This window comes from Rhinopithecus roxellana, chromosome 18, assembly GCF_007565055.1.
Source record: "Rhinopithecus roxellana isolate Shanxi Qingling chromosome 18, ASM756505v1, whole genome shotgun sequence".
Classification (NCBI taxonomy): Eukaryota; Metazoa; Chordata; class Mammalia; order Primates; family Cercopithecidae; genus Rhinopithecus; species Rhinopithecus roxellana.
Window position 1 is genome coordinate 84,114,319 of NC_044566.1, and position 26,254 is coordinate 84,140,572.

The 26,254-nt window shown below is 35.0% G+C and overlaps 1 protein-coding gene across 3 annotated transcripts in view; it reads left to right on the forward strand.

Annotated features, from left to right (window-relative positions):
- DIAPH3 (diaphanous related formin 3) overlaps positions 1-26,254 on the forward strand; it is a 517,788-nt gene that overhangs the window by 370,565 nt on the left and 120,969 nt on the right. For all 3 annotated transcript variants that reach the window (XM_030922410.1, XM_030922411.1, XM_010368580.1), the window contains one exon: positions 633-768. In XM_030922410.1, coding sequence (XP_030778270.1) covers positions 633-768 — 136 coding nt within the window. The remainder of the gene's footprint in view (positions 1-632; positions 769-26,254) is intronic.

The following is a 26,254-nucleotide window of genomic DNA, read 5'->3' on the forward strand; positions in this document are numbered from 1 at the left end:
ATTAAACAAATAATCACATATCTATTGAGATCTTCTTATGATTAGCATGTTATTATTAGTTTTGATCAATAGCCAGAGGACCTGGCTTAGAAATAACAAACATTTCTTTAGTTATCTTTACGATATTTCTCTCTATATGAGAAAATTTCATATATGATTATAATAAAAAGTAGCCACGACAAGATTTCACTTCTTTTATCATGTCTTTAATTTGATAATTTGTCTTGTACTTGATAATTTGCTTTGCAAGGAAGATATGGAAAACCCTAATTCAGTTGCTAGACACTTTTGGAAATGTATATGGGAAAACAGTTTTGATTTGTGAATTAAATGCTTGTTTTATTTTCAGTTTCTGTCTCCTATCTCCCTTTTAGTTAGTTAATTCCATCAAGATGTAGATGTTTTAAAGATGCAGGTTTAAGTTTAATAACAGTCATATTTATAGATATATAACATATTTAACAAGGGTTTCTGTGCATACCTTTTAGAAGAATGTATTACTAACATAACTCACCATTATCTGAAAGATAATCATGTCTCTACCTTAAGTATATTTTCAAATAGATAATTTCCCATTTTGCGGGGTGAATCACTGGTTAAAATTGATCATTTTTCAAAAATTTTTGTAATAGCAAGCAATAAAGGAGAACATCAAAAAAAGAGAAGCAGAGGAAAAAGAAAAACGTGCCAGAATAGCTAAAGAATTAGCAGAGAGAGAAAGACTTGAACGCCAACAAAAGAAAAAGCGTTTATTAGAAGTGAAGACTGGTGAGTACTATCAAATTTGCTATTTATTCTATGTATACTTAAGATTTATACTGGCTGCTTTATTAGCATATTAGTGAACTTAGTGAAAAAGGAAAATACAATCACTTGTTTCTGTAATTAAACCATAGAACAATTCTTTCTTTATGGTCTTTTCTGCCTTCCATTTACTAACATATAGTGTAGTGTCTTCATTCTAATGGTCATAGGTGATTTGGTCCTCTGTTTTGCTGTTTTGCTTCCAGCGTATTCACATTTCTTTAATTACTACCTCAATAAACAATCTTTAATAATGTATGTCAGTTAATAAAGTAACTATCAGAAAATTACTGTGGAGAATTCTATAGGACATGTAACCTGGTTTCTTCAACAAAATATCCCAAGGGAGGGAAAAAAATTGATGGAGGATAAACATTGTTTAAAAGAAAGAGACTTACGTGAAATATTAGCCAATTGCAATGTATGGAATTTATGTGTATTCCAATCTGTGGTCCAGCTACTCAGGAGGTTGAGGTAGGAGGATCGCCTGAGTCTGGAAGGTTGAGGCTGCAGTATGCCTTGATCTTGCCACTGCACTGCAGCCTGGGAGACAGAGTGAGATTTTGCTTCAAAAAAACAACAAAAAGAAAAAAGCAGTCTGAACATTTTGGATACTTTTTTTCCCCCTGTAAACATGACAAAATTGTTGTCAATATGTTTCAAAGTATCTTTTAGAGTCTGGTACTGAAATTTTACAGAAACATATGTGTATATGTATTTCAAGAAGCTAAAAGATACCACTTATTTAGAAGCAAAAGAATTATGTAAAATGTAGTTATATTTTCATTCCCTGAAAAATTTGGCTTTTCTACTTTCAAGTCAGTAAGGATTGAACAAGGCTTTAATTAAAATCCATCCGCTTCACTGCTAAATCACCATAGTTTACAATTCAGGGTTGCAAATTCACCTCAAGTTTCCCCAGGAATAGATAGAGATGCCTACTTTGCCTTCTTTACTTTCACTTTACAGGTATATTTTGTGCTTACTAAAGTGAACCGAGTACCTTAATGTATTGCACTTGTTTCTTCCTGGGAAGAAAAATCATCTAAGCACAATTTCTTCTTTATATTTGAAATTCAGGGAATATTCTCAGAATTATTTTTAAGTATGAATGAAAATTGAGATCAGAAAGATTTAGTGTTTATTTTTAAAATATGCTTCTGGAAAGAATTGTAAATTAATATATTATTTCCTAACTTACAGAAGATTCTGGTGTTTGAACATTAGCTCTTTATTTATTTGTTTGTTTTTGAGATGGAGTTTTGCTCTTCTTGCCCAGCCTGGAGTGCAATGGCGCGTTCTTGGCTCACTGCAACTTCCACCTCCTGGGTTCAAGGGATTCTCTTGCCTCAGCCTCCTGAGTGACTGGGATTACAGGGGCCTGCACCATGCCCGGCTAATTTTGTATTTTTAGTAGAGACAGAGTTTCACCATGTTGGCCAAGCTGGTCTTTAACTCCTGACCTCAGGTGATCTACCCGCATCAGCCTCCCAAAGTGCTGGGATTACAGGCATGAGCCACCGCTCCCAGCCTAAACATTAACTCTTTTAGCGTTGGCTAAAGTTATCTAGATGAGTTGCTAGATGGCAGATTGGATGCATTGTTTGTGGGTTTTGCCCAGAGTCTGATCACACAGAGTGTCTTAGTCATTCTCTCTTATACCAGTTTGAAAGATTGAAACTTGATAGGGCACAGAAATTCTAATAAAACTTCCAGTGTAATCTCAGTAATGAAGTCATGGAACAATAGTTATTGCTGACTTTTCAATGTGATTAATCTTTTTATTCATAAATAGAAAATAATTATTTTATTGGACATGGAATAGAAAAGGATATTTTTAAGACTTTTGATGCATACTTACAAATTGATTTGCAGAAGCGTAACTTTAATTTTCTCAACTTTCAACATTGAGTTATGATTGTGCCTTGGTTTAATATTCTTATTTTTTAAAGATTTTTGCTAATTTTATAGATTTTAAATTTATGTTTTATTATCTTAATTTGCATTTCTTTGAGTATTACTAAAGTTGGACTTTTAAAAGGGTTTATAGTTCACTTTTCGTTCCTCTGTTGTGAATTGTTATCTTTTTTATTGATTTGTACAAGTTAGCTCAGTATGTATTCATATTTACATTTTAAATATCTCTTTCCAATGTGGCTTTTTTATTTCTATATCTTGACATATATAAAACTATTTTATTTTCATTCTATGATGTTTTAATATTTGCCTTTGTTATTTTTTTCTATCACCTTTAAGTTTATAAAATCATCCTTTCAGTGATTTTATATCAACTTCATTTCTTTTCTAGTTTTGATTATTTATAATATGACTCTACTCCACTTATTTATAATTCTTCCTTAATTATTCATATATTTGATATATAGGTTTTAATATACTAGGATCTGTTTCTGAATTTTACCAAAACCATTCTAATATTTAGCCATCAATTGTGTTTAATAGCTGTTTTATGTTGCTTTAAAATAGGTAATTTTATGTTGATGACATTACCTTCTTTTCTTAATTTTAAAATAGGCTTGAATGTTTTTAATTTTAACAATAGATTTAAAGAAATATTTTATTATATCTTTCATTAATCATAGAGCCCATCTTATTTGACCTATTGGATTATTTTATTAGACTTTTTCTGTACTATCTCTTCCTAAACATGGTCTGCAAATTGTCATAGGTGGGCCTCAAGTAAATGTAAAATCCTCACCCAATAGGACTTTCCAAACCTCTAATTTGCTGAGGTGCATATGCATCATACATTTTAACATTTTTCAGGAGTGCCCTCTGCAGAGCATAGTCTGAGTAACTTTGATTTATATAAATGATATTAAAATAATTTAAACATATTTGTAAAATAAATACAGATATATGCTGTATCTGTATCATACCTATGAATATGCTGTAGAAGTCATAAAACTCATTTGATACAAGATGCTGAAAGAGCTATGATTTAAAAAGCTACTGTGAGACTTTGTCTTTTAAAAACATTTGAAATTTTTGCAAGTCAACTTTGAGTTTTTTTTTTTAGACTGTGGGATTTAAAATAATCTAGGGATAATAGCCCACATTTCATAATATTTGTAAACACATAATTTTTCTCACCAAAGTGAAAGACCGCTTCTAAAATCCCAATAAATTATGATGATTCTGAATGGTCCTTAGTTTTCCTTTAAAATCAACACAATTATTAACGTAGAAGAACCAAGTATTTGATTTCTTAAAGTAATTGTTATTACCAAGTGAGTCATATAATCATATAACAAATATATTATTACATGCTTATTTATTGATAACTTTTTCATTTTTAAAAACATCACAAATATACAATCACCTTTTTTCCATATTATATGTAGAATATGCTTTTTGTCAAGTCATGATTTTTATAACATTTGAAGGCTTTATGAAATGGAGGTTACTAAAGTAGTGTATCTAATTTAGCACTTAATTACTGAAAACATGTAAAAGATCAGTTTTTTATACTTTTAAATTGATACATTGAATTTTATCCTTATGTGATATTTGACAAATATGATCTTCAATAAAGACACTGTACTATTATAAAAATATGTGTTATCATTTCTATTATTATTTTATTGGTAAAAAATGAAACATAGCAAGGCCACTTTTTATTGTTCTTTTATTCATCAAGTTTTTTTCTATATGTTGAGATTACAGTGATAAATAAGAATAAAAAAGTTCCTGCTGTAATGAAGTTTAAAATTCTAATGAGTGCTTCAAATAACCAAATATAAAATAATGTCAGATAATAATTTATAGGAACTGAAATAAGAATGATAATGAGATGGAGACTGCTTAGGCTGGTGGCAGTAACAAAATTTGGTCTCAGAGAACTAAGGAGACAGTATATATCAAACTTTCTAATTTAAATATTGTTTAATAAAAATCCTCAGAAGTTGATAAGATTTATATAATCAGTGTATGTGGTTTTTGGATAAACAAGCTTATAAGCTACTCTATATGTGCTAATGTGGTGTATATTTTAAACATTGTGAGGATCAGTTGACATTTTATGTAATTTTTCTCCTCAGGTGTTATATTTTAGTACAGAACATGGTACTGCTCAAATCTTTGTAAAAATTTTTAGCCCGACTTTCTCAGCCTTAAAAGAATGTGGAAGGGTGAATTATTGAATTTACATTAGTGTTTTGTTACCTCACTGAGCCAAGAACTTTTTGTTTTAGTTTATTTTCGTATGTAAGACACATATCCCTGGATGGTAGAGGAAGAGAAAAATCTTCACATAACTCTGCCATAAACCCACAGGGAGCTTCCTTCCATATATTTTCATGGCTTTAGTATTTCCTCCATGCAAATAAGAACTGAATTTTTTCACAGGTGTTGAAATTCTTATATCGCTATCTGAGGTAGCAGAGTAAATTAAATTCCTGTTCTTTCTTACCCACAGTAAATCATTACTTGCCCTTGGCAAGAGAACGGGCAACTATTTCCAAATCTACTATTATTTATTATCACTATCATTTCAAAATGTGATTTTTGTTAATAGAATGAAAATAAAGGTAAAAATAGTGGACTAAATTTCTCCAAGAAGAGAAATGAAGCATTAAAAATCCTTCTGAGCCTCAAAACTAAGAAAGCAGTCTCCTATTATCATATTATGATGTTAAAACATGATGTTTTTCGTTTCTGTTTTCTCATTTTTTTTTTAAATGTTGAGCGTGAAGGTCTCTTAAATATTCACATACACAGTTTTGGTTATTTCTGTTGAATGTTTTGGTATTACATAAACAAGCAAGTTACATTTTCACATTGTCTTTATGTGAATATCATCAATATGTGAATTTTGAATAAACATCTAAGGTTGATCCTTGAGTTTGAACTCTTTTAATTTAAGAAATACCTACAGTATTCATCTGACATGAAGACTACTAAGCATAGACACTGGTGTTTATTAATTTAAAATGCATAACTATTCTTATGTGTAATCATTTCTAGTAAGGCAAGTAGTAGTAATAATTTTATGTGATTATGCACAACTTTCTCTAAATTCCATTTCTGTTTCTTAATCATGGACACAAATAGGGCATTTGATAATAGAATTCAAACATTATACTCTAAGACTTCCTGAGTATGTAAGTTGATTCACATCATTTTTAAATAGCAGATCAAAATGGCCTTGAAATGGACCCAGTGTTGTGTAATTATGTTTTGTGGGGGAAGTAAATAAGAGCTTATTTAATGGAGTAATAAAAACTGTATGAGCAGCTCCTATATTTTAGTCTTTAGGTTACAATTTGTCTATTATTTATTAGACTTAAATGTCTCATTTGGTGCAACTTCAGTCTATTAAATAAAGAGATAATTAGCTTTTAGAAATCTGTTGTTTACCCACATGGCCAAAACTGCTCATTTGTTTTCCATTCTGCAATTTAGAATAACTAAGCAATTAGGCCTCTATTTTAGAGGAAATGCATATTACATAAATACTACTTGGGAATGTCTCTGCCAATCTCAACAGATATGCAATTAATGTTTGTACTTGCTTTCATAAAGGCTTTAACAATTACCCTGACTTCTACAGATATCATAAAACTTAGATTACTTTCCATCATTGCCCATATTCTAGTTTTGTGCAGTAATGCTTTCAGTTTTCTAGTGTTATTAGCAATTGGTTCATATAAAGAAGCCAATAGTTTTAATACTTTCTCAATATAGAAGGGTAGAATAAATGGAATTGCATTGGCTTAGATATATTTATCTTTTCTTTACTCCATCATTTATAGAACAGATATTGTAATAACAACAACAACTACTACTACTACTACTACTGCTAGCATTTATTGATCAGATATTATTTGCCAGCCTATATTTATTATTACATGTAATACTTAAAAATCATGAGACTATTTTATCTATCAAAAAGTTTAATTTACTTGCATGTGATCACAAATTTAGCAAGCCATGAAACCAGTATTCAAGTCTTCTCATGAGGTCATATTTTTAACTATTGTGCTATTATATTTTACCACTGTTGATTTAACCATGGTACAGGAAAAAAGGGCCCAAAATGATTATTAGTAATTGCTAACTGTCACTAGACTATACCTGTATAAGAAGATTGAGAATTATTTTCCATGGAAATCTGTGAGAGGGTCAGCTGTGTCTTTGGTAACATAATCAGTGGTTTTAAGCCAGGTGGTCTCTCCCTTTGTATTTGGAACTTCTGGGAGGATTGTCACAGTCAAAGGAGGGATTCTTCAATATTCTGAATAGTTCTGACCCAACATAGTTGCCAGAGGTCAACTTTTCTGAGGGAGGTAGAAATGTGTCCAGTACCTTCATTGTTTGACTCAGAATAGAAGTTAAGGAAACAGAGAATTTGTAATATAGTAAGTTTTAGAAGTAGCACAAACATTTTATGTGCTTTACTCAGGATGTGTGCCCTGAGACATTCTTCCATGTCCACCAACTGTACTATGTTACAATTTTTTCCTTCTGATGGTATTAAGAAACTGAAATTCTGTTACATGCATAGTATCAAGCAATGTCTGGTGGGAAATTTTTCCAAGAGTCTCTCTGTCAGTTAGCTATGCAGCTTTTCACTTCTGTGCAGGCATCTCTTTCACTGGAATAACATAGCTTAAATTATGAAAACTCATTCAGAGTTCAACCATTTTGTGCACTAATATGCGTCTTCTCCATGCAGCTATACAAGGCTCACACACCATCCTTTGTCCCCTTCCAACAAGACCCGGAAAAGAAAAGGAGGTTCTCAGACTTCCAGCATAACTTAATTTGAAAGTGATTATTTTTTTCTTTTGTCTTTTTCTTTCTTTCTTTTTAAACTTTCTTGAGGGTTATTAGTGCCACTCTTGTTAAACATTTTTGTGGCACATCATCATACTAATTAGTTTATTGCTCATCTAATATTTTAAAATCATTTTCAAAATGTTTTTCATATTATTATAATATGATATTTACTATAGTCTCAACTTTACTTTTTGTTGTTTAACTTTTTTGGGAATAAAAGATTAAATGCCAATTTTCATAAACTTTATTTGAGGCAAAATAATTTAAGTTTTTAAGGTGTAGCATGGTCTACCTCTAAGAATTTTACCCAAGAAATCTTTATATTAACATCACTTATTCATAACTTCACCCTGTTCATATTCTAGGACAAAAAAATCATACCAATCAGTCCTTTTGGTCTTATCACAATGTGGAAAACTCTGTAACTTTGATAATATCAGCCACATTTATTGTATTATAATTGAGAACTCAATCACAGCATTGCATCTTCTGTGTCTGTAACATTCAATACTCCTTAGCTGTCTCCACTAATCAACATAAACCATATATCCCACAAAACCTAAAATATTTGCTAGCTGTCCCTTTACAGAAAAATTTTGCTGATTCATAATATAGATCAATAATTCGTAGACTCTTTTTTTTTTATTTTAAGAGACAGAGTAAAAAAAAAACCCATGAAGTAAAAAAAAAAACTTTTTTCTTGTCTTCCTAAATGCAAAAGCATGCATTTGCAAAATGACCAGTCTGTGTTGAAAAATAATAATGAGTTATTGTTATTTTGATAAAATTGATATATTTATAAATTGATAAATAAATAATTGACAAATTAAAATTGATATATTGATAAAATTAATTATAATTGTCAGGGAAAACGTCATCTTTAAGCATATCTCTCGCTGCAGAGAATTGTGTGATTTTTAGATCTATTAATTTGAAGTGGAAAGTCATGCAGTTGAACTTTTGAAATGCTAGCAAGCATCTGGGCTGCTGATTGTTTCAGTAACTGATCTAGCACAACCATTGTGCTTCTTATCCTTTTAGTCCAGCTTATAGACCCCAGTATTTCTATGGTATTGTTTGTATATCTTTCAAGAGGAAAATATCAGTGTGTCAAAAGGTCATAGGTGGAGCCAGGTTTTTCTTTTTTTATTAATAGGCTCTCTTCTTTGTATTTTTGGTCATTCTGACATTAAATCCTTAAAGTTGAAGGAAATCTATTCATTGGTGTTGAACTTGGTCATGAAGGTTGCTCAAAGTCTAAAGTGATTATCTCAAAGAGAGGAAAAAAAAACCAACTCAGTAGTATTTGGCAGTTGATGATGAATAAATAAATATACCTTAGGGCAGACTGGGAAAATTAAGCAAAGAAATTGAATATTGATATGTTACTTGTAAATGGTATAAATAGGCATTAGTGTTTAGATGAAATTAGACTTTATTTTGTAATAGGATTTTAAAATATTGTTTCCTGGATAACTTCCTTCCTCATATATCCAATGTTTTTCAAGAGAACTATAAGCAATATGATAGTAACAGAGTTAACATTGAGGGCAGCCTTAACACAGGCTAGAATGCCCCAAGGCGGGAAGAATATGACAGACTAGTGTAGTAACAGAAAATAGATGACTGACTGTTTTTAGAGCAAACAATTCTTGGAGACCATTGCCTGACTAGAGTGAATTGCCATCATAGAACTTCCAATAATAATTATCATTAATGGGTATAAGTGACAGTAATTTCAGTTCAATAGAATCCTTTGAATGTTTATTTTTAAACTATTAGTGCTATTCAGGCAGGAACTCTTGTAAAATTAGTGCTGAATCTGAGGTTCTATTACTAGCTTTCATGAGTGTTGTATAAAGGATCACTGCTTTAGGAAACTGGATAGATTCCCTCCAAAGTCATTCCAACTCTGATTCTGTGACTGGCAATTAGTTTGAAGATTCTAAATGTGTGACGGTTCCTCTTTTTAACTGCAAAGTAGCCTTCAAGTGTTACAAAGTCAAGAAGATTGTTTGCTTGGGGAACAAAAGATTATTTTAATTCAAAGGCCAAGAACTAAGAAAAAGACAGTCTTTCTGCTGTATTTCAGATATATTTCAGAAGTGATGATTCTGTTAGTGCTGAATTGCAATTATGATCTCTGATTTGCAGTGGATGTTCTCAATGCTAATTAGATTGTACTTTCTGCTGGAATCACGTGTGAAGAAAAGTACTTTTTAAAAACCTTTATCCTTTATTATTTATTTTAAGGTTTGATATGGAACAGTAATGCTCTGTACTTCTCTCAAAAAACGGACAGTGCCTTTTGATAGTAGTCACTCATTATTTCTTGAATGCATGGGATATTTTTGTTAGATAAAAAATAAATTTATTAACTATTTTAACAGCTTATTTTATCATTTTGCTGTGACTCTGTTAATTGTATTCTGTGATTTTGGCTTTGGTAGACGAAAATATTGTTTATGATCATTGGAAATACCTTTCGCCCTTGAGCAAAGATGCTAGTTCTGTTCCCACTACCCATAGACAAACTTTCAGAGACCCTTTCCATGAGATTCTGAAGGAATTTGGTATGAGGAAACATGTGGTTTGGATTATACTGTATTCTAATTGATTCTACCATTAAGGTAAATAGCATTACAGTCTGAGGAAATGCTGTTTCCTAAGTCATGATATCTGCTGAGATCAAGCATAAAATGTCATAATGTTACATTTGAAGGCATTGTGGGAAATTAAAGAAACGTTCTTATCTGCCTAGAAAATATTGGAAGAACCCAAATGATGTCAAGCTTTGTTCAGAATTGTTACACTCATGTGATGGGGAAATCTTGGGAAGGAGTGTTGTTTTTCACATCTTCCTATGAGATAATTCCTATTGTATGCTTGATACTGTCCTATTCCTAAAGCGTTGCACTTTGATATAAGTAGAATATGAACTCGGTCATCTTTTATCAGCTATAAAAAGGGAAAGGTAAGAAAAGAAGGGGAAAATATATCTCATGGTGTTTACCATTTTTATCTCCCTTAGAGATAAAATTTTCCATCTGGATGTATTGTAACTTAACTAATGGGGGTTTCTATATGGGGGAGGATGCATGTGTACGTTTACACACACACTTGTGTGCATGTTTTTAGCCTGCTCCAATTTGAGGTCAGCTGATTCTGAAACAGAAGTTTTGACCATTTGGTGTATTCCTCCTAGAAACTTCTTCAAAAGAAGTCTTTTCGAAGTAAGGGTTTATCTCATTTCATTAATTTGATACTCAGTATTAATCTTTAATGAAGTACAAGAAAGGAGGGACATGATATGAAACATTTACTGTAGTTATTTTAAATGATATTTCAGTTAATATTTTGATTTTGCTATGAAAAATGTGCTTTTTTAAAAAGATCAAACATGCCATTATTTCTCAAATAATAAATCTTTCAAAAATAACAATTTTATACAAAATTAGCCATGTTTTAAAAAAAATTTTTTACAGTGAGCTGTTGCTTCTAATTTCTTTTCATAGCAGGTGTTTAATAAGCACTTTAAAAATATTTATGGAATTCACATTTGTGGGACAAAAACTCCTCAACTTTACATGTTCTATTTATGCAGACCCACATAAAATAGATTGGCACAGTCCTAGGACAAGATATGACATATGTCAAGTTTGTTTTATGTGCTCTTATAGTTTTGGTAACAAATGGGGAATTTCATAGTTATGACAGCAAGTTCAGATATGCAAAAATATAACTATTTCTATAAATGCAGTTTAATTTATGACTGAGCCATCAACCTACCTGATGGTTAACAATGTAGTCAATTCTCTGTCTCTGCGTGTGTGTGTGTGTGTGTGTGTGTGTGTGTGTGTGTGTGTGTGTGTGTGTGCATATTTCCAGTAATTTCAGTAGAGAGTTGTTATTTGTGTTTGAAATTCCCTTCCATGATCTCTTCTTATCTCCCTTCTTCCTTGGATGAAGGAAGCCAGTTGGGGCACCCTTCTGTGCATGTGCCCTCTTTCTGGTTCAGTTGGCATCTAGGTCCATAACAGCCTTCCTGCTTTGGCATCATTCCTCCTGTCTGCTTGTGGTAAAGGTGATGACTGGTTTGCCTTTGAATGGTAACCAAATAGTTCCCTCCTCGGCTTCCTTATGTTAATGATTCTTGGAAACATTCCTCTCTTGCACTTGCGCTCTTTCTTCGTGAACTTTTTATTTCTTCCCCAGGCAGGGCGCATAGGAAATTACTGTGCTTCAACCACAGTACTCAGCTTCTTGTGGTGTACATTTTCTGCTACATGGTTAGTTCCTGTACTAAGAATTATCCTTTGGCTCGCATATTGGGGTGGGAGAAAGGAGGATGGATTGACATCTGAGCAATAAATGCAGAAAAGACTACCTTTGTTGTTCCTTTGAAATGTGGAATCTTGAATTAGGTGGGTACCAAATGAACACAGTGAAATAAAGGACCAGAGTTTCTGTGCCTGGGCATCCAATGGGCTAAGTAAATTCAGATACAGAGGTGTGACATTTATATATGGACTAACAAGTAATGTAGCAGGCCTGAATGATCTTTGGGTAGAACTGTGGGCAGAAATGAGGCTAAATTAGAAGTCAAGAGAGCATGCTATGCTTTGGAATTGTTTTTTTTTCTTTATTTCGTAGGTACATTTCAAGGGCATTAAACAGAGCAGTGATATGATTTGCTTTTAGAGAAATGTCTCTGTAGCAAAAACGCAGATGGATCAGAGGGTGTTGGGACTAGGAGGAATGAGACCAATTAGGACTCTGTTGCAATTTTGCAAGAGATATATGCAGAAGACCTTAACTAGGATGCACTAAGAAAGAGAAGACAAGATGGATTTGAAAGGCAGTTTAGAGGCAGAATCAATAGGGCTTTCTAGTGGATTGAGTGTGAGAAGACAGGGAAAATACTTCATGAACAGGTAGATGATGCTGCTCGTACCTGCTTTAGAACACATAGATTTTACATCTCCAATTTAAAGGCTTTTTAATCTTGGGAATGTTTTTTACCTGAATGGGCCTGGCATAGGGTAAGAAACAACATCTGCATGTAACTATTAACTTCTTTCATAGAGGAAAATAAAAACAAATTTGCTAATAAAGACAACTGTGCAAGTTTTTATAACTAGATTAACCAAGAACCTCTGAAAATAAATCATGTTTAGCTCATGAGGATAAGCTGGAGGTGGCCCTTTCCTGGAGAATCTGAGGCATGGGGTTCAGGTAGGGTAAGGGAGATAATGTGTCCCATTATCCCCTTGAAGGAAATCAGGTCAGTCCCACTCCTTCCCCTTCATCTAAAAATAGCCCAGACATTCAGTTCCAAGGCTCTAGGATTCTCATTATTGAAGTTTGCATTCATTTATTTTGCTGGCATGTGATATTGTTATAGTCAGTCTTTAGTCATTGTTTTTTTGTTAGGTACTAATTACACTTTATCTAACATTCTGAAAGATATTCCCAAGTCTCCTATATGATTTGCTTTTGTGACCATTAAATTTCTGACAAAAGGAATTATAAAAATCGGCATTGAAATACTTCGATCATTAGTAGAATTATTAGTGTGATGGTGAAAAAAAAAAAAACTATTTCTATCAAAACTTTCCTTCAACAAATATTTATTTATCGCATATTATGTCATGATACTATCCTAGGCACTAGGATTACAGCAGAAAATAAAACAATCAAGTGTCCTGACCCTCATGGATATGTATTCTGGCAGGAGACAGACAACATTTAAGATAAATACAGCATTAGGAGTCCACAACTTATGAGGAGAACAAAATAAAGTAGGGATGGGGGGATAGGAAGTGTGGGAAGGAGTGACATTTTACATAGGGTGTTTTTTTTTTTCATTTACAAAATTATTGACATTATATACAATATTGCTATTCTCTGTGAATAGTGGTGTCATGAAATGTTTCGTGCTCAAACTTAGGAGTTGGGTTACCAGTATTCCAGTCCCTGCTCCACCAGTAGCTAAGTAATATCAGGCCGGTTGTCTTCAGACCATAATTCTCCTTATCTGCAAAATAAGATTCCTTCTAATTTGGACAATTCCATCTGTATTCTGTAAATTAATAACAAACTTTATTAGAACCCAAGGAATCAAGTTTTGCCTACTCTTCCACTCACTTGTTCTATGACACTGTCCTCTTTTACAACATAAACTCTACTTTAAGATACTTTTTATTACACAGTAAAGATGACTCTCTTCTTATACAGTATGGTTTTTTTCCCTTTGGTTATAGGATGAATTTAGTTTAAAATTACCTGTTTAGAATGTTTGCCCACAATATGGATCAGTAAAAGATATGTTTAGAAAAAGTTACTGATATGGGGAAGTTAGGGAAATATATCTGTATGCACATATGTGTGTGTATATGGACAACTCTTCATTTATCTAGTTTCCTGTCTCTAGAAAACTAGAATCTGTAGTTTTCTGTCTATGCTCTTAATTTTCTGAATGGAAGGTACTTAATATGTGTGTAAAACGGAAATGAAAATGTCATATATTATAGAAATGGTTGACCTTTCAACAGATTGACACCTTCTCATTTTCTCTGACAAATACTCAATCTGCACTTCAGTCTATTAAGAACAGACCTCATTAACATGCATAAACTAGCAGTCTGATCTGGTTATGATGCATCCTTAATGTGTGACATGTTCAGCATAGTGTAACTGCTTAGTCTTGTCATAAAAGGTAGAGTGGCCTCCAGTGATTGAGGTTCTGAGATCAATTTAACCTGGATAAAATCTTTATCCATAACAACTGTCATTAGAAATGACTAGCATTTCCCTAATTAGCCCACCATTTACACCCCATAAGCTTCTCACAGATGGTAAATGTTTATAAACACCCACAGATGTGTGCACAGCTGACTCTCAGTTATCCGCAGGAATAGGGGACATAGATAATTTAGATTCACTTACAATACAAACCTCTCATTTTAGCTAGTTTCAATCTTTTTTCTCCTTGGACTTTTTACCACAGCTGTTAATGAAGTAGCAAATTAACTAATCTAATTTCAACTTCTCCTCTTATTGATGCACTTACCCCCTGATGAAAGCACTAATACGTACAAATGTGGTCACAAGATGGCTGGTAAGAGGGTGGAAATGGTAAGCACGAGCTTGGATAAATACATTGAACAATGGAGAATATGTTTGTAACTGTCTGTCTAGTAAAAAACTTTAAGTTGTGAAACCACAGCAAGCCACCCAGTTCAAGAATGATATACCTGGCTGGGTGCAGTGGCTCATGCCTGTAATCCCAGTACTTTGGGAGACGGAGGCAGGCGGATCACGAGGTCAGGAGATCAAGACCATCCTGGCTAGCAAAATGAAACCCTGTCTCTACTAAAAATACAAAAAATTAGCCGGGCGTGGTGGCGGGCGCCTGTAGTCCCAGCTGCTCGGGAAGCTGAAGCAGGAGAATGGTGTGAACCCAGGAGGCAGAGCTTGCAGTGAGCCGAGATCACCCCACTGCACACCAGCCTGGGCGACAGAGTGAGACTCCACTCAAAAATAAAAGAGAATGATATACCTAAATTCCCTGGGACAGAAGCATCTCCTTAAATTCAAGAGAAGGGAAAGGATGCCATTTTCCTTGGTGGCCAGGCCCTGTAGTAATAATGATTTCTTTTCAGGTAGTTCTTCGTGAAATTTAGTCTTAATTTTTCATTATATCATCAGCCCATCTACTGTCTCATGCTGAATGAAGATGAATAAATGTAAATATAATAACCCAGAACACCATGAAGTCACCTTTTTGTCTTACTTCCTTTGACCTGAAGAGTCTTGGGTCTTGTGCTTCTCGTACATTCTTAATCTGAAGCTTTCGTTCATTCTCCCTTGTGCAGTTGTCCAGGCAAATTTAAAGGCAATATTTGATGGAGCCCACACAGAGTGAGGAGACGTGTGGAGCTAACTGCAGCCCACAGGCCATTTACAGAATGAACTATGAAGGACAACCATTTTGTTTCCTAATGACCTACAAAGCATGTACTGCGTCTTGCAGACTGAGGCATTCACAGGTTAATACAAATTGTTTTCCAGAGTTTCATTACTTGAGGAACATGTCTGTCTTTCAGCTTATTGGGAAGAAAAATTAATCATTCCTAAACAGCATGTTAGAAATATTCTAAAATGTTTAAAGAAGAATACTTACACTAGGCTGGGTGTGGTATCTCGTGCCTGTAATCCCAGCACTTTGGGAGGCTGAGGTGGGAGGATCTCTTGAGGCCAGGAGTTTGAGACCAGTCTGGGCAACACAATGAGACCCTGCCTCTATAAAAATAAATCAATAAATTATATTTATAGTGGATTAAATAGTGATCAAAATTAGCACCAAGCACTTGAACAGAAGAATGTAGCATTTAAGAAAAAAAATCTTGCACCACTGGTACTATCCAACAGATCTGTAACTTTTCCAATAAATGATAAGTTTTTTAATTGTTTTTTTTTTTTTTTCACTGAAGATTTGAAATTGCTGACAGGCTATATAAGAATCCTATTGTTGGGGGACTGAGTCAGGAGAATGGTGTGAACCCAGGAGGCAGAGCTTGCAGTGAGCCGAGATCAGGCCACTGCACTCCAGCCTGGGCGACAGAGCGAGACTCCGTCTCAAAAAAAATAAAATAAAATAAAAAATAAAAAATCCTATTGAATATTCCCCTAATAAGAAATGTGACTGGAAACTCAGTGCTTGGAGATACAGAAATCCTTCTATTATATTTACCTTCGACAGTTGTCAAAAAGCACTCATAGTGTTTTGACATGAGTAGGTGATGCCATTCACTGAGATAAGGGACACAATAAGAGGTAGAAGTTTGGGGAAAATGGTAATTAATTCAAGTTTGTATATACTGATGCACCTCGATTTATGATGGGGTTATGTCCAGATAAACCCATCATAATTCAGAAAGTCAAAGCTGCATTTAATACACCTAAGCCTTCCAAACATCATAGCTTAGCCTAGCCTACCTAAAACATTCCAGAACACTTACAGTAGCCCACAGTTGGGCAAAATCATATAACACAGAACCTATTTTATAATTAAGTATTGAATATCTCATGTAATTTGTTGAATACAGAATGTGAAAAACAGTGGTTGTATGGGTAGTCAAGTACAGTTTCTATTGAATGTGTATTGCTTTGTATCATTATAAAGTCAAAAAATTGTAAGTTGGGAACAGTCTGTATTATACTTGAGGTATCTGTGGGACATCCAGGTTAGCATGTCTAGTGAGTAAGAAGGGGCTAGTATGACCAACTCATCCCAGATTGCCTAATTCTCCCAGTTTTATCCCTGAAAGTCCTGTGCTCCAGGAAACTCCTTAGTCTTGCAAGTCAGGGTGGTTGGTCACCCTAGTTGGAACTCAGGAATAGCGCTTGTTGGTGGTGATAAAAACTTGGAAGTTTCCAGTAAATGAAACCATGGAATGAATAAAACACCAATGGAAAATTCGAGGAATGGTGTAAGAATGAGCAGAGCAAGAAGATACAGAAGCGGACCTTGAAAAGGGAGTCACCATGGAGGTAGGAAGACCAAGAAAGTCTGGTATCATGAAGCCCAAGGAAGAGACCGTTTCAAAAAGGAAGGGGTAGTCAACACAATCAAATGCTGCTAAAAAATCATGTAATGAACTAACAGCCATCCCACTGACTTTTGCTCAAAGAAGAGTGTAAAAAGTTAATGAATGAATATGGGAGATGAGACTGAAATATGAGTAAGAAAGGATAGTAACTACAGGGGATTTGGAAGTCAAAGGGGAGGGCAAAGCAGGTGTTTTAATTTGTTTAAATGCAGACTGTAAGGAATGAGAAAGGAGGGCAATTGGAAGAGAATGATAATCAATGGAGTAAACTGCTGAGGGCGGCAGGAGGGGTGGAGAGCAACAAGATACTAGCACAGGTGGAGGAAACTGTCTTGGAAATCCACATGCTCTGCCATTGTGATAGGTGGAAAGGAGGAAAGGTTGGGCCTAAGTGCGGATACATTTGTAGGTTTGATGGAGGGAAGTTAAGGAAGCTTTCATCAAGTGGTTCCTGTTTTCTATCTAAAAGGAAGGCCTTTGCAGAGGAAGGGCAGTGGTTGATTGTGAGGCTTGAGTGAAGTGTGTAAGCATGTAAACTTTCAGGGAGTGGGAGATCCTCCTGATGAAACACAGAGGAGTGCTGAATAGCAGTAAGAATCCAGTTGAGGTAGCAGTTGGGCATATGTACTAATCTGGATCCTGTCATATTGTTTCTCACCAGGACTACTCAGCATCTGGAGTAATGCCAAGAAGATGGAGTTTGAGGCTTATTTATATTTTAGTGGGAGTCTGAAAAACTAGGAGAATGAAGGAGGGAAGTAAGATACCAGCATGTGAACCATGGTCAAAGTGATGCACCACAGAGTCTAAGCTAGATAGTCAAGGCTGTGAAGACAGTGGGGCCAGGGCATTGGAGATTTTCATGGATAGATGACAGGAAAAGAGAGAGAGGAAAAGGAAAAGGACATGGGTCAGAAAATGGTTGTATGAATTTAACTTATTAGAAGTGAAACAGCTCTGGGTAGTGACAAGATTTTGATTATGGCCAAGGAAGTTGGTGATGGGAAGTAGAAGGGATTGCTGCCTGGAGAGAAGGAGGTCAAGGAACTCTTAGGACCTGGTGTTGGATTAGATATTAACATTAAACTGAATTCTCACAAGATGATGGCAGAGCCTGGCTTGATGAGGAAGACTGACAGTTTATTCTGAATGAGAGGGTAGACTTGTGCATGATTAGATGACAGTGACCCAGAGGGATGGCAGCAGTGTAAAAAGGCGGGTGCTTTTTACATGTGGGAAAAAAAGTGACAGCCTGACATAGCTTTGATCAAGGAGAAAGCAGACATTCCCATGTCCTCCACTTGTGCCCTGCAGACTTTAAGCATGTAAGATAGGAGGGGAACAAGCAACATCTACCAGAAGTGGTCAGTGGAGATCATCTGTCTAGTTTCCAAGTGGAGCCCATTTTCAATTAAGAGAACAAGGTGAAAAGAGTGTATGCTGAAGAAATTGAGGTAGTAGAGAGGTTGTTCATGCTAATAATGCTGGAAGAAATAAAGATCAGAAGGACATTGTTGTCTAAGAATGATGGTGATGGTGGTTTAGCTGCCTTCAAAGTTTTAGCCCAACTACAGCAATCCCCAGTGGCTAGGTTGTAAAGAGGAGTCAGGAGGCCATGGCAGATTGAAGTAATTTTAATATTTTCAGATACTCCTGGTCTCAGGAGGAAGAGTGTTTCTGGTCTTTCTCTGTGAGGAAGGAGCATCTGTGAATGACCTGCATCTCTCTTACTGTCAGGTTCTGGGAAAAGGCTCCCATTGAATTTGGAGAAACAAGTTTGTGCTTGCCTGCTCCAGTTTCCTGCTCTGAAAGCTACTATCCCTTTGTGCCTTAAGGCATTTCCTAAAACACCTTTAAATATAAGTCAGTAAACCTAAGGATCTGAATAGTTTTAAATTTTCATGTAACACCTCTCTCAAGAAAAGTCTGTAGTGGAAAGAATGAGCTTTAGAATCAGAAAGATATCAAATCTCCCCTCTGCTACCAACCTGTGGCAGGGCTTTGGGCACCTTACTTTACCTTTTTGAGCTCCAAGTTCCCTAACTTTAAAATGGATCAGGTAATAGTTACTTTGAAAGAGGGGAGTGAGAATTAAATTAGAAAATCTAGGTAAAATGTTCCACACAGACCCTAGCACATAGACATTCAATCAAAGTGATAGTTCCTAGTGTATCTTAATTCATGTTTAAGTGTTTTATTCTTTATTTTATGTATCCCTTATTTCCTAAATAAAACTTTTCTTGGTCAGGAATGATGACTCACACCCGTAATCCCAACACTTTGGTAGGCTGAAGTGGGAGGATTGCATGAGGCCAGGAGCTTGAGACCATCCTGAGCAATATAGTGAGACCCTGTCTTTATAAAACAAAAATTTTTTTTAATTACTTGGGCATTGGTCCCAGGTATTCAGGAGGCTGTAGCAGGAGGATCCTTTGAGCCCAGGAGTTTGAGATTATTATGGTGAGCTATGATTGTGCCACTGCACTCTCTAGCCTGGGGCAACAGAGAGAGACCTCATCTCTTTCAAAAAAATAAACAAATAAAAGTAAAATAAAATTGTTCTCAAAGCTACCTAATATCAGCTTTTATGGTGAGGCTTGTGTATTCATTGTGTCAGCTTTTCATAGTTGTGGGACAGGGGGAGGGAGTCTTTCATCGTTCTCTTGAGACTGTAGCACATTTTTGCCTCCAGTTTTTTTACAATTGTTAATGAGTTCATTGGAAGTTCAGTTGTCTCCTCTTTTCATTTTTCTCTTACTTGCTTTCTTCTGAAAGCATATGTCAATTCTTTTTCTCCCCCAATTTTCACTCATTCAGATTTGCCTTATTCTCCTTGCTGACTTCCTCTTTTTCATAACTATGTTGCTGTTATTCTGAATAGGATTTTAAAATTTCCTCTGTATTTAATACTAATGGGATGATTTCTACATCTCATTGTGGAAGGAATAAGGAAGGACATTGTATTTGGGCAGAATAAATCTGCATTTCTCCTTTAAAATGAAACAGAAAGTTAATGAATACCTACAGTACTTTGAACACAAAGTTTATGTTAGAAATGAACCAAGAACTTGAGTCTGGTAAAAATTACTTTGTGCAAGGTTGGCACCAGTGAGGTGGGCTTTAACTCTTAACGCTCACACAGATTTCCACAGTTTACTGTGATATCTATATGGTTCTGTGCTTTAAGGTACAAATAAAACATATCTTCAGAAATTTAAGTACAAATCCAGGTATCAAAGAATAACCCCTGAAGTCATCGCTAGGCAACCATAGCTATAGGTCTTCACCTCCACCGCCTCAGTACTAAGCGATTTTATAGCACCCTGATTTATTTTGTGTAACGTTCATCATATAGGTAGTCACTAATTATGTGTTGAACTTGCTCTTATGTTTAAGTCCCATGGGAACAGGGGCTGGGGCTAGTTCAGTGCCTGACACTTAGTCCTTAGTGTATCTTTGTAGAATTGAATTAAATTATAGACTTTATAGTTTTATATTCCAACTATTTCCTGAACAAAACAGAATATTCTGCCAGTACCTTAAAATCAATTCATCTAAAACCTAACTTGTCATGTTCCACAGAAAACCTGATTTTCATGTTCTTATTTTGGGTTAATGATACCACCATTTTCCCAGTCACCCAGGCTTGACACCTTCACACTATGCCAGCTTTAATCATCATGGAGTACAGTTTTGATTATTTCACACCTTTCAAAAACATTTGATGGCAGTTCTTCAGCCTCAAATCCAAGTTCCCACAGCCTGCCTTTCTGACCTTATTTTCCCCTTCTTCCAGTGCGCACCATATGCTGCTGTCAGAGCATGACTGCTGGGCCCCTCTGGGCATCATACAGTGTTCCAGGCACCACTCACTGGCTCCTCATGTCCTCGAGTCCATTTATCCTGGCTTCTCCTGAAAGAAAATTCCTGTGAAATTACCAATATTATTCCCCTTCTTTTTTAAATTCTTGTTGAATTAAGCATTTTCATTATCTGAAATCATTTCATTCTTTATTCAAAAACTTCATAAGGAAAAAAGCCATTGAAAAGTAAATTCTTCACTAATAAGAAAATACTAAAACAAATCCTATATATTTTCAATGAGAAGTAAGCATTTGTCAAGCTTAAGCTTGTCACACTTAACTCAGAATAAAGTGAAGCTCTTGTGGGTGACAAGTGAAACTTCTACCCAGAAGTGGAGGTGGTGTGCCATGTAATTAACCTTTTCCTCCCTGGGTTACTCTGTGATGAAAAGATCGTGGGTGTTCGCTAGGTGTGATAGTCACATTTTGTTAAATGTCATTATCGCCTCACATCTACATATGTATTTAAATAGATACATTTTTTTCCCCCTGACATTCTGTGCTTTTGCAACTGAAGGCATCTGTTCAGCCCCCTAGATCCTACATAACACACAAGGTCGACTGTGGTAGCATTCTTTTTGCCAGGGAGTCAATGCCAGTTTTTAAATTTTGCTTTCTTTAGTAATTTTAGAATAGGTCAGAGTGTACAAGCTTACCAGAGTGGGTCACTTGAATACTTACATGCAATATATTTTAACAATCATTTACCACTGGAAGAATGATTAAGTAGTGCCTTTCTTCAGCACCATGTGGTGGAATAATTGCTAAGCTGCTGGAAGTCATAAAACCTATTGCCGGCTCTGTAGCTAATGGCCATAAGCGGTCATAGAAAGGTCTTCATTCAATGTCCTCATTGATAAAATAAGGACTTGGCTTATTTCACTTACTATATTTTGGAGATGGTCCATATCAATAATTTAGATATGCCTCATTTTTTCACAGTACAAAATATTCTGGTATATGGATGTCATAGTTTATTTAGTCAGTCTCTTGTAGATGGACATTTAGTTTGTTTCTAGTCTCCTGTTACAATAAACAACAGTATAACAGACATCCTTTTACATATGTTTTTCCACACATGTAAGTTATACATGTAGAATAACTTTCTCAGAGAAAAATTATTTCATTATGTGATGTATGCAATCTTTTTTCTTTTAAAACAAATTTTTTTAGAGGAGAGGTCTCACTGTGTTGCCCAGACTGGTCTCAAACTCCTGGCCTCAAGCAATTCACCCAACTTGACCTTCCAAAGTGCTAGGATTATAGGCATGAGCCACCACAGATGGCCACAATTTTATTTCTAATAAAAATTACTAAATTATATTCTGAAGTGATTGTAGCAATTTTATATTTTCAGCAACAAATGTGTGAAGTGACCTGTTCCCCAACTCTTCACCAAATACTGATTTATCGTAATTTTTTATTGTTGCTATGCTGTTAGATGAAAATGATCTCTCACTGATGTATTTGGAATATCTTTAATTATGAATAAGATTGAGGATTATATCAAATCTGAAGCATAGTTTATTTATTTTTGTTATGATGTCTTAGTCCATTCAGTCCACTATAAAAAATATCACAAACTGAGTAGCTTATGAAGAACAGAAGTTTATTTATCACAGTTATGGAGGCTGGAAAATCCTAAATCAAGACACCAGCAGATTTGGTGTTCACTGAGGGCCTGTAACCTCCTAACTGTGTCCTCACATTGTGGAAGGGACAAAGGCAGCTCTCTAGAATCCCTTCTATAAAAGCACTAATCTCATTAACAAAGGCTCCGCCCTTATGATCTCCTCATCTCCCAAAGCCTTTTCTCTTAATACCATCACCTTGGGATTAGGATTTCAACATATAAATTTGTGGTTGGTAGGGACACAAAGATTCAGATCATAAAAGATGGGTTCCCTGAATAGTATTTGCCCATTTATTGGTCTGTTTCTTACTGAGTTATAAGCATTCTTTATTTTAAGAAAATCAGACCTAGGGAATGCCCATGTTTCAAATGGTTTTTTCTAGCTTATCCTTTCATTATTTATGTGTACACTTTGTTATTATTTGATTTTTTATTATTTTTAATAGAAACAAACTCTCACTATGTTGTCCAGGCTGGTTTCAAATTCCTAGGCTCAAGTGATTCTCTCTCCTTGGCCTCACAAAGTGCTGAGGGTACAGGCATGAGCCACTGTACCTGTCCTATTTGATTTTTAGATATTTATATTACTTTTGGATTTTCTTAGGAATATCTTCCCATTCCAGAGCTATTGAAATTTTATACTTTTCCATATTCTCTGCTATAGTTTTACACTTTAATCTTTTAATGTTGAAATATTTGATCCAGTTGGAGTTTATTTTGGTATAAATAACAAGGTGAGATCCAAATAGGCTGTTGCTACCACAGTAGTTATTGAACACAATTTTTTTAATCTTCTACTGATTTGAAATGCCACCTTTATCATGAATTGACTTGTCATGTGTATTTGATATAAATTACCAAGAGTAGTACATGTTACACATTATTATTATTATTATTATTATTATTATTATTATTATTATCGAGACAAGGTCTCACTTTGTCACCCAGGCTGCAATGCAGCGGCTCAACTATGGGTCACTGCAGCCTCAACTTCCTGGGCTCGAGTGATCCCCTCACGTCAGCCCCTCGAGTAGCTGGGACTACAGGCATGCACCACTATAATGGCTATTTTTTTTAAGTGACAAGGTCTCACTATGTTACCCAGGCTAGTCTTGAACTTTTGGGTTCAAGCAATCCTCCTGCCTCAGTCTCCCAAATTGCTGGGATTACAGGCATGAGCCACAGCACCCAGCCTCTGTTGCACATTATTATCCAAACTTATTTGACCACAGAGCCACCTTCTCTACCTCCTGTCCCTAAACACATACACACAGAGCTTCTTATAGGACTAGTCTTCTGTGGTGCACACTTTGGGAAATGCTGTCTTATGTATTGAAGTTTTTTTTTGTTTTTTTTTTTTTTAATGTGATATATCTCCTTATTTTGTAATGACAAATTCATCCATTATATGGTTACTCTTAAATCTTGTGCCTTAGTATGTTTATATTCCAAAAATGATTGTACCTTTTTTATTTGGGTAGACAATGAGCAGATAAGTAACTTTTTTATCTTGAATTATTTTCTTACAACCGAATCTAAATCATAAGAAATTTGGAAATTAAGACTTAATAACAATATGATACAATATGTTATAGTATATTTATATTACCATTTTTGCTGGTTGTGTATATAGTTAAAATTCAATCATAGTTTATTCGTGATACCCAAGAACAAGTTTTTTTTAAGCTGGAGAGTTTGTACAATAATAATCCTTTATTTCTTAAATCTCATCTCTATAATCCTGTTTAGTATAAGACATGAAATTATTTAGATTCAAATTTGGATACAATGCAATACATTGTATACTAATTATGGTTTACACATTCTAATGTAGCTGCAAAATATTTTTCACTTAAACTTTGAAAATGTAGCCTTATTTTTTGTTGTTGGTCATGGGATTTTTTTTAGAGAGGGTCTTGCTATGTCACCCAGGCTGTAGTGCAGTGGTGTGATCTCGGCTCACCGTAACTTCTGCCTCCTGGGCTCCAGCAAACCGTATGTTTTATCCAGAGCAACTAAAAGAATGATCTTATGGTCTGTACTCATAAGTATAAGATGGATGCTACAGATCCAAGCCTATTCAAGATAGGAAGAAGGAGGTGCTAACATATGATAGCAGTCATAGCTGCCATAATTCCAGGCCATATTTAAGATAGGAAGAGAAAGAGTGATTATCAACATATACATCTTTTATTTCTAGAAATACCATACTTTATGTACACATATGCCTTATTAGACGGAAATGCATCACATGGCCACCCCAGCTTAGCTGCAAGGGAGCCACAGAGATAAATTTTAGCTTTCCTAGCCTCTGTAGGAAGGAAGGAGAAGGTAGGGAATGAATGTGTTGCACTGACTAATCAACAATATTTGCTATATTAGTGAACAAGAATAGTCATCAAAATATTAAAAATATGAATAGCTGATATTTTTTAGGCCTTACATATGGGGGTCACTGTGCTAAGGTCTTTATACCTTGCTTAATCTTCCAGTAGTTTTTGAGGATAAATACTATTATTATCCTCATCTTATAGGTATGAGGAGGCACAAGGAGATGGGGTGGTCTTTAAGGAGCACACAGCTGATGAGAGTAAGAAGCAAGATTCAAGTCCAGGAGTTTCACTCTTTAACTTTGCTCTTAGGTGCTCTATTTTAAGGAAAAAAAAATAATAATAACAAAACTTCCTTTTTTGTGAAATATTCTAATTTTTTCATCTAACTTAGAAAGATATTTAATGAAATTTGTACAAATCATGAAGAATAAGGGGAAAAAAAAAACAGAAATATTAACCTATTGGAGTTTTTCCCCATAAAATTCCACTTCTTATGGTTGAGCCAGTCACTTAATTACAGTATGAAAGAGAACCGTTCTGATTATCATTTTATCAGTTAAATCCCAGTGAAAATTGGCTTTCTAACTCCCTTGACTCAAATAAATTTTCAGTTTCACATCTGGATTAAGACAAGTTCAAAGACTTTGTTTGAAGTTATTCCTGTCTTTTTGCTGTCTGGTTTAAGTAGTATTTTGAGCTTTGTTCTAGCTGGTTAAAGACTGAACTGGGTTACCAAGAGAAGCCGTATAATCTTTTCCCCAAAAATCTCCATAACCAGAATCATAGGGGAATAATTCATATAATTATGTTAGGGCAGCTATGTGTGTGTGTGTGTGTGTGCCTGTGTGTTTTTTCTTCTAGAACTGGGTTAAACTATAAGCCTATGAATTTTGTATATCAACTGCACACTTTCAGTCTTTGGGGAAACTGAGCTTTCCTTCCCTAGTCCCATTCCAAATTCCAGGTTGTAATCTTTATGTCACTTACTACTACTGAAATATTAGAAAATGTCGCTAGGCGCGGTGGCTCACGCCTGTAATCCCAACACTTTGGGAGGCCAAAGCGGGCAGATTGCCTGAGCTCAGGAGTTCAAGACCAGCCTGGGCAACATGGTGAAACCCCATCTCTACTAAAAATACAAAAAATTAGCCAGGCATTGTGGCACGTGCCTATAATCCCACCACTCTGGAGGCTGAAGCATGAGAATCA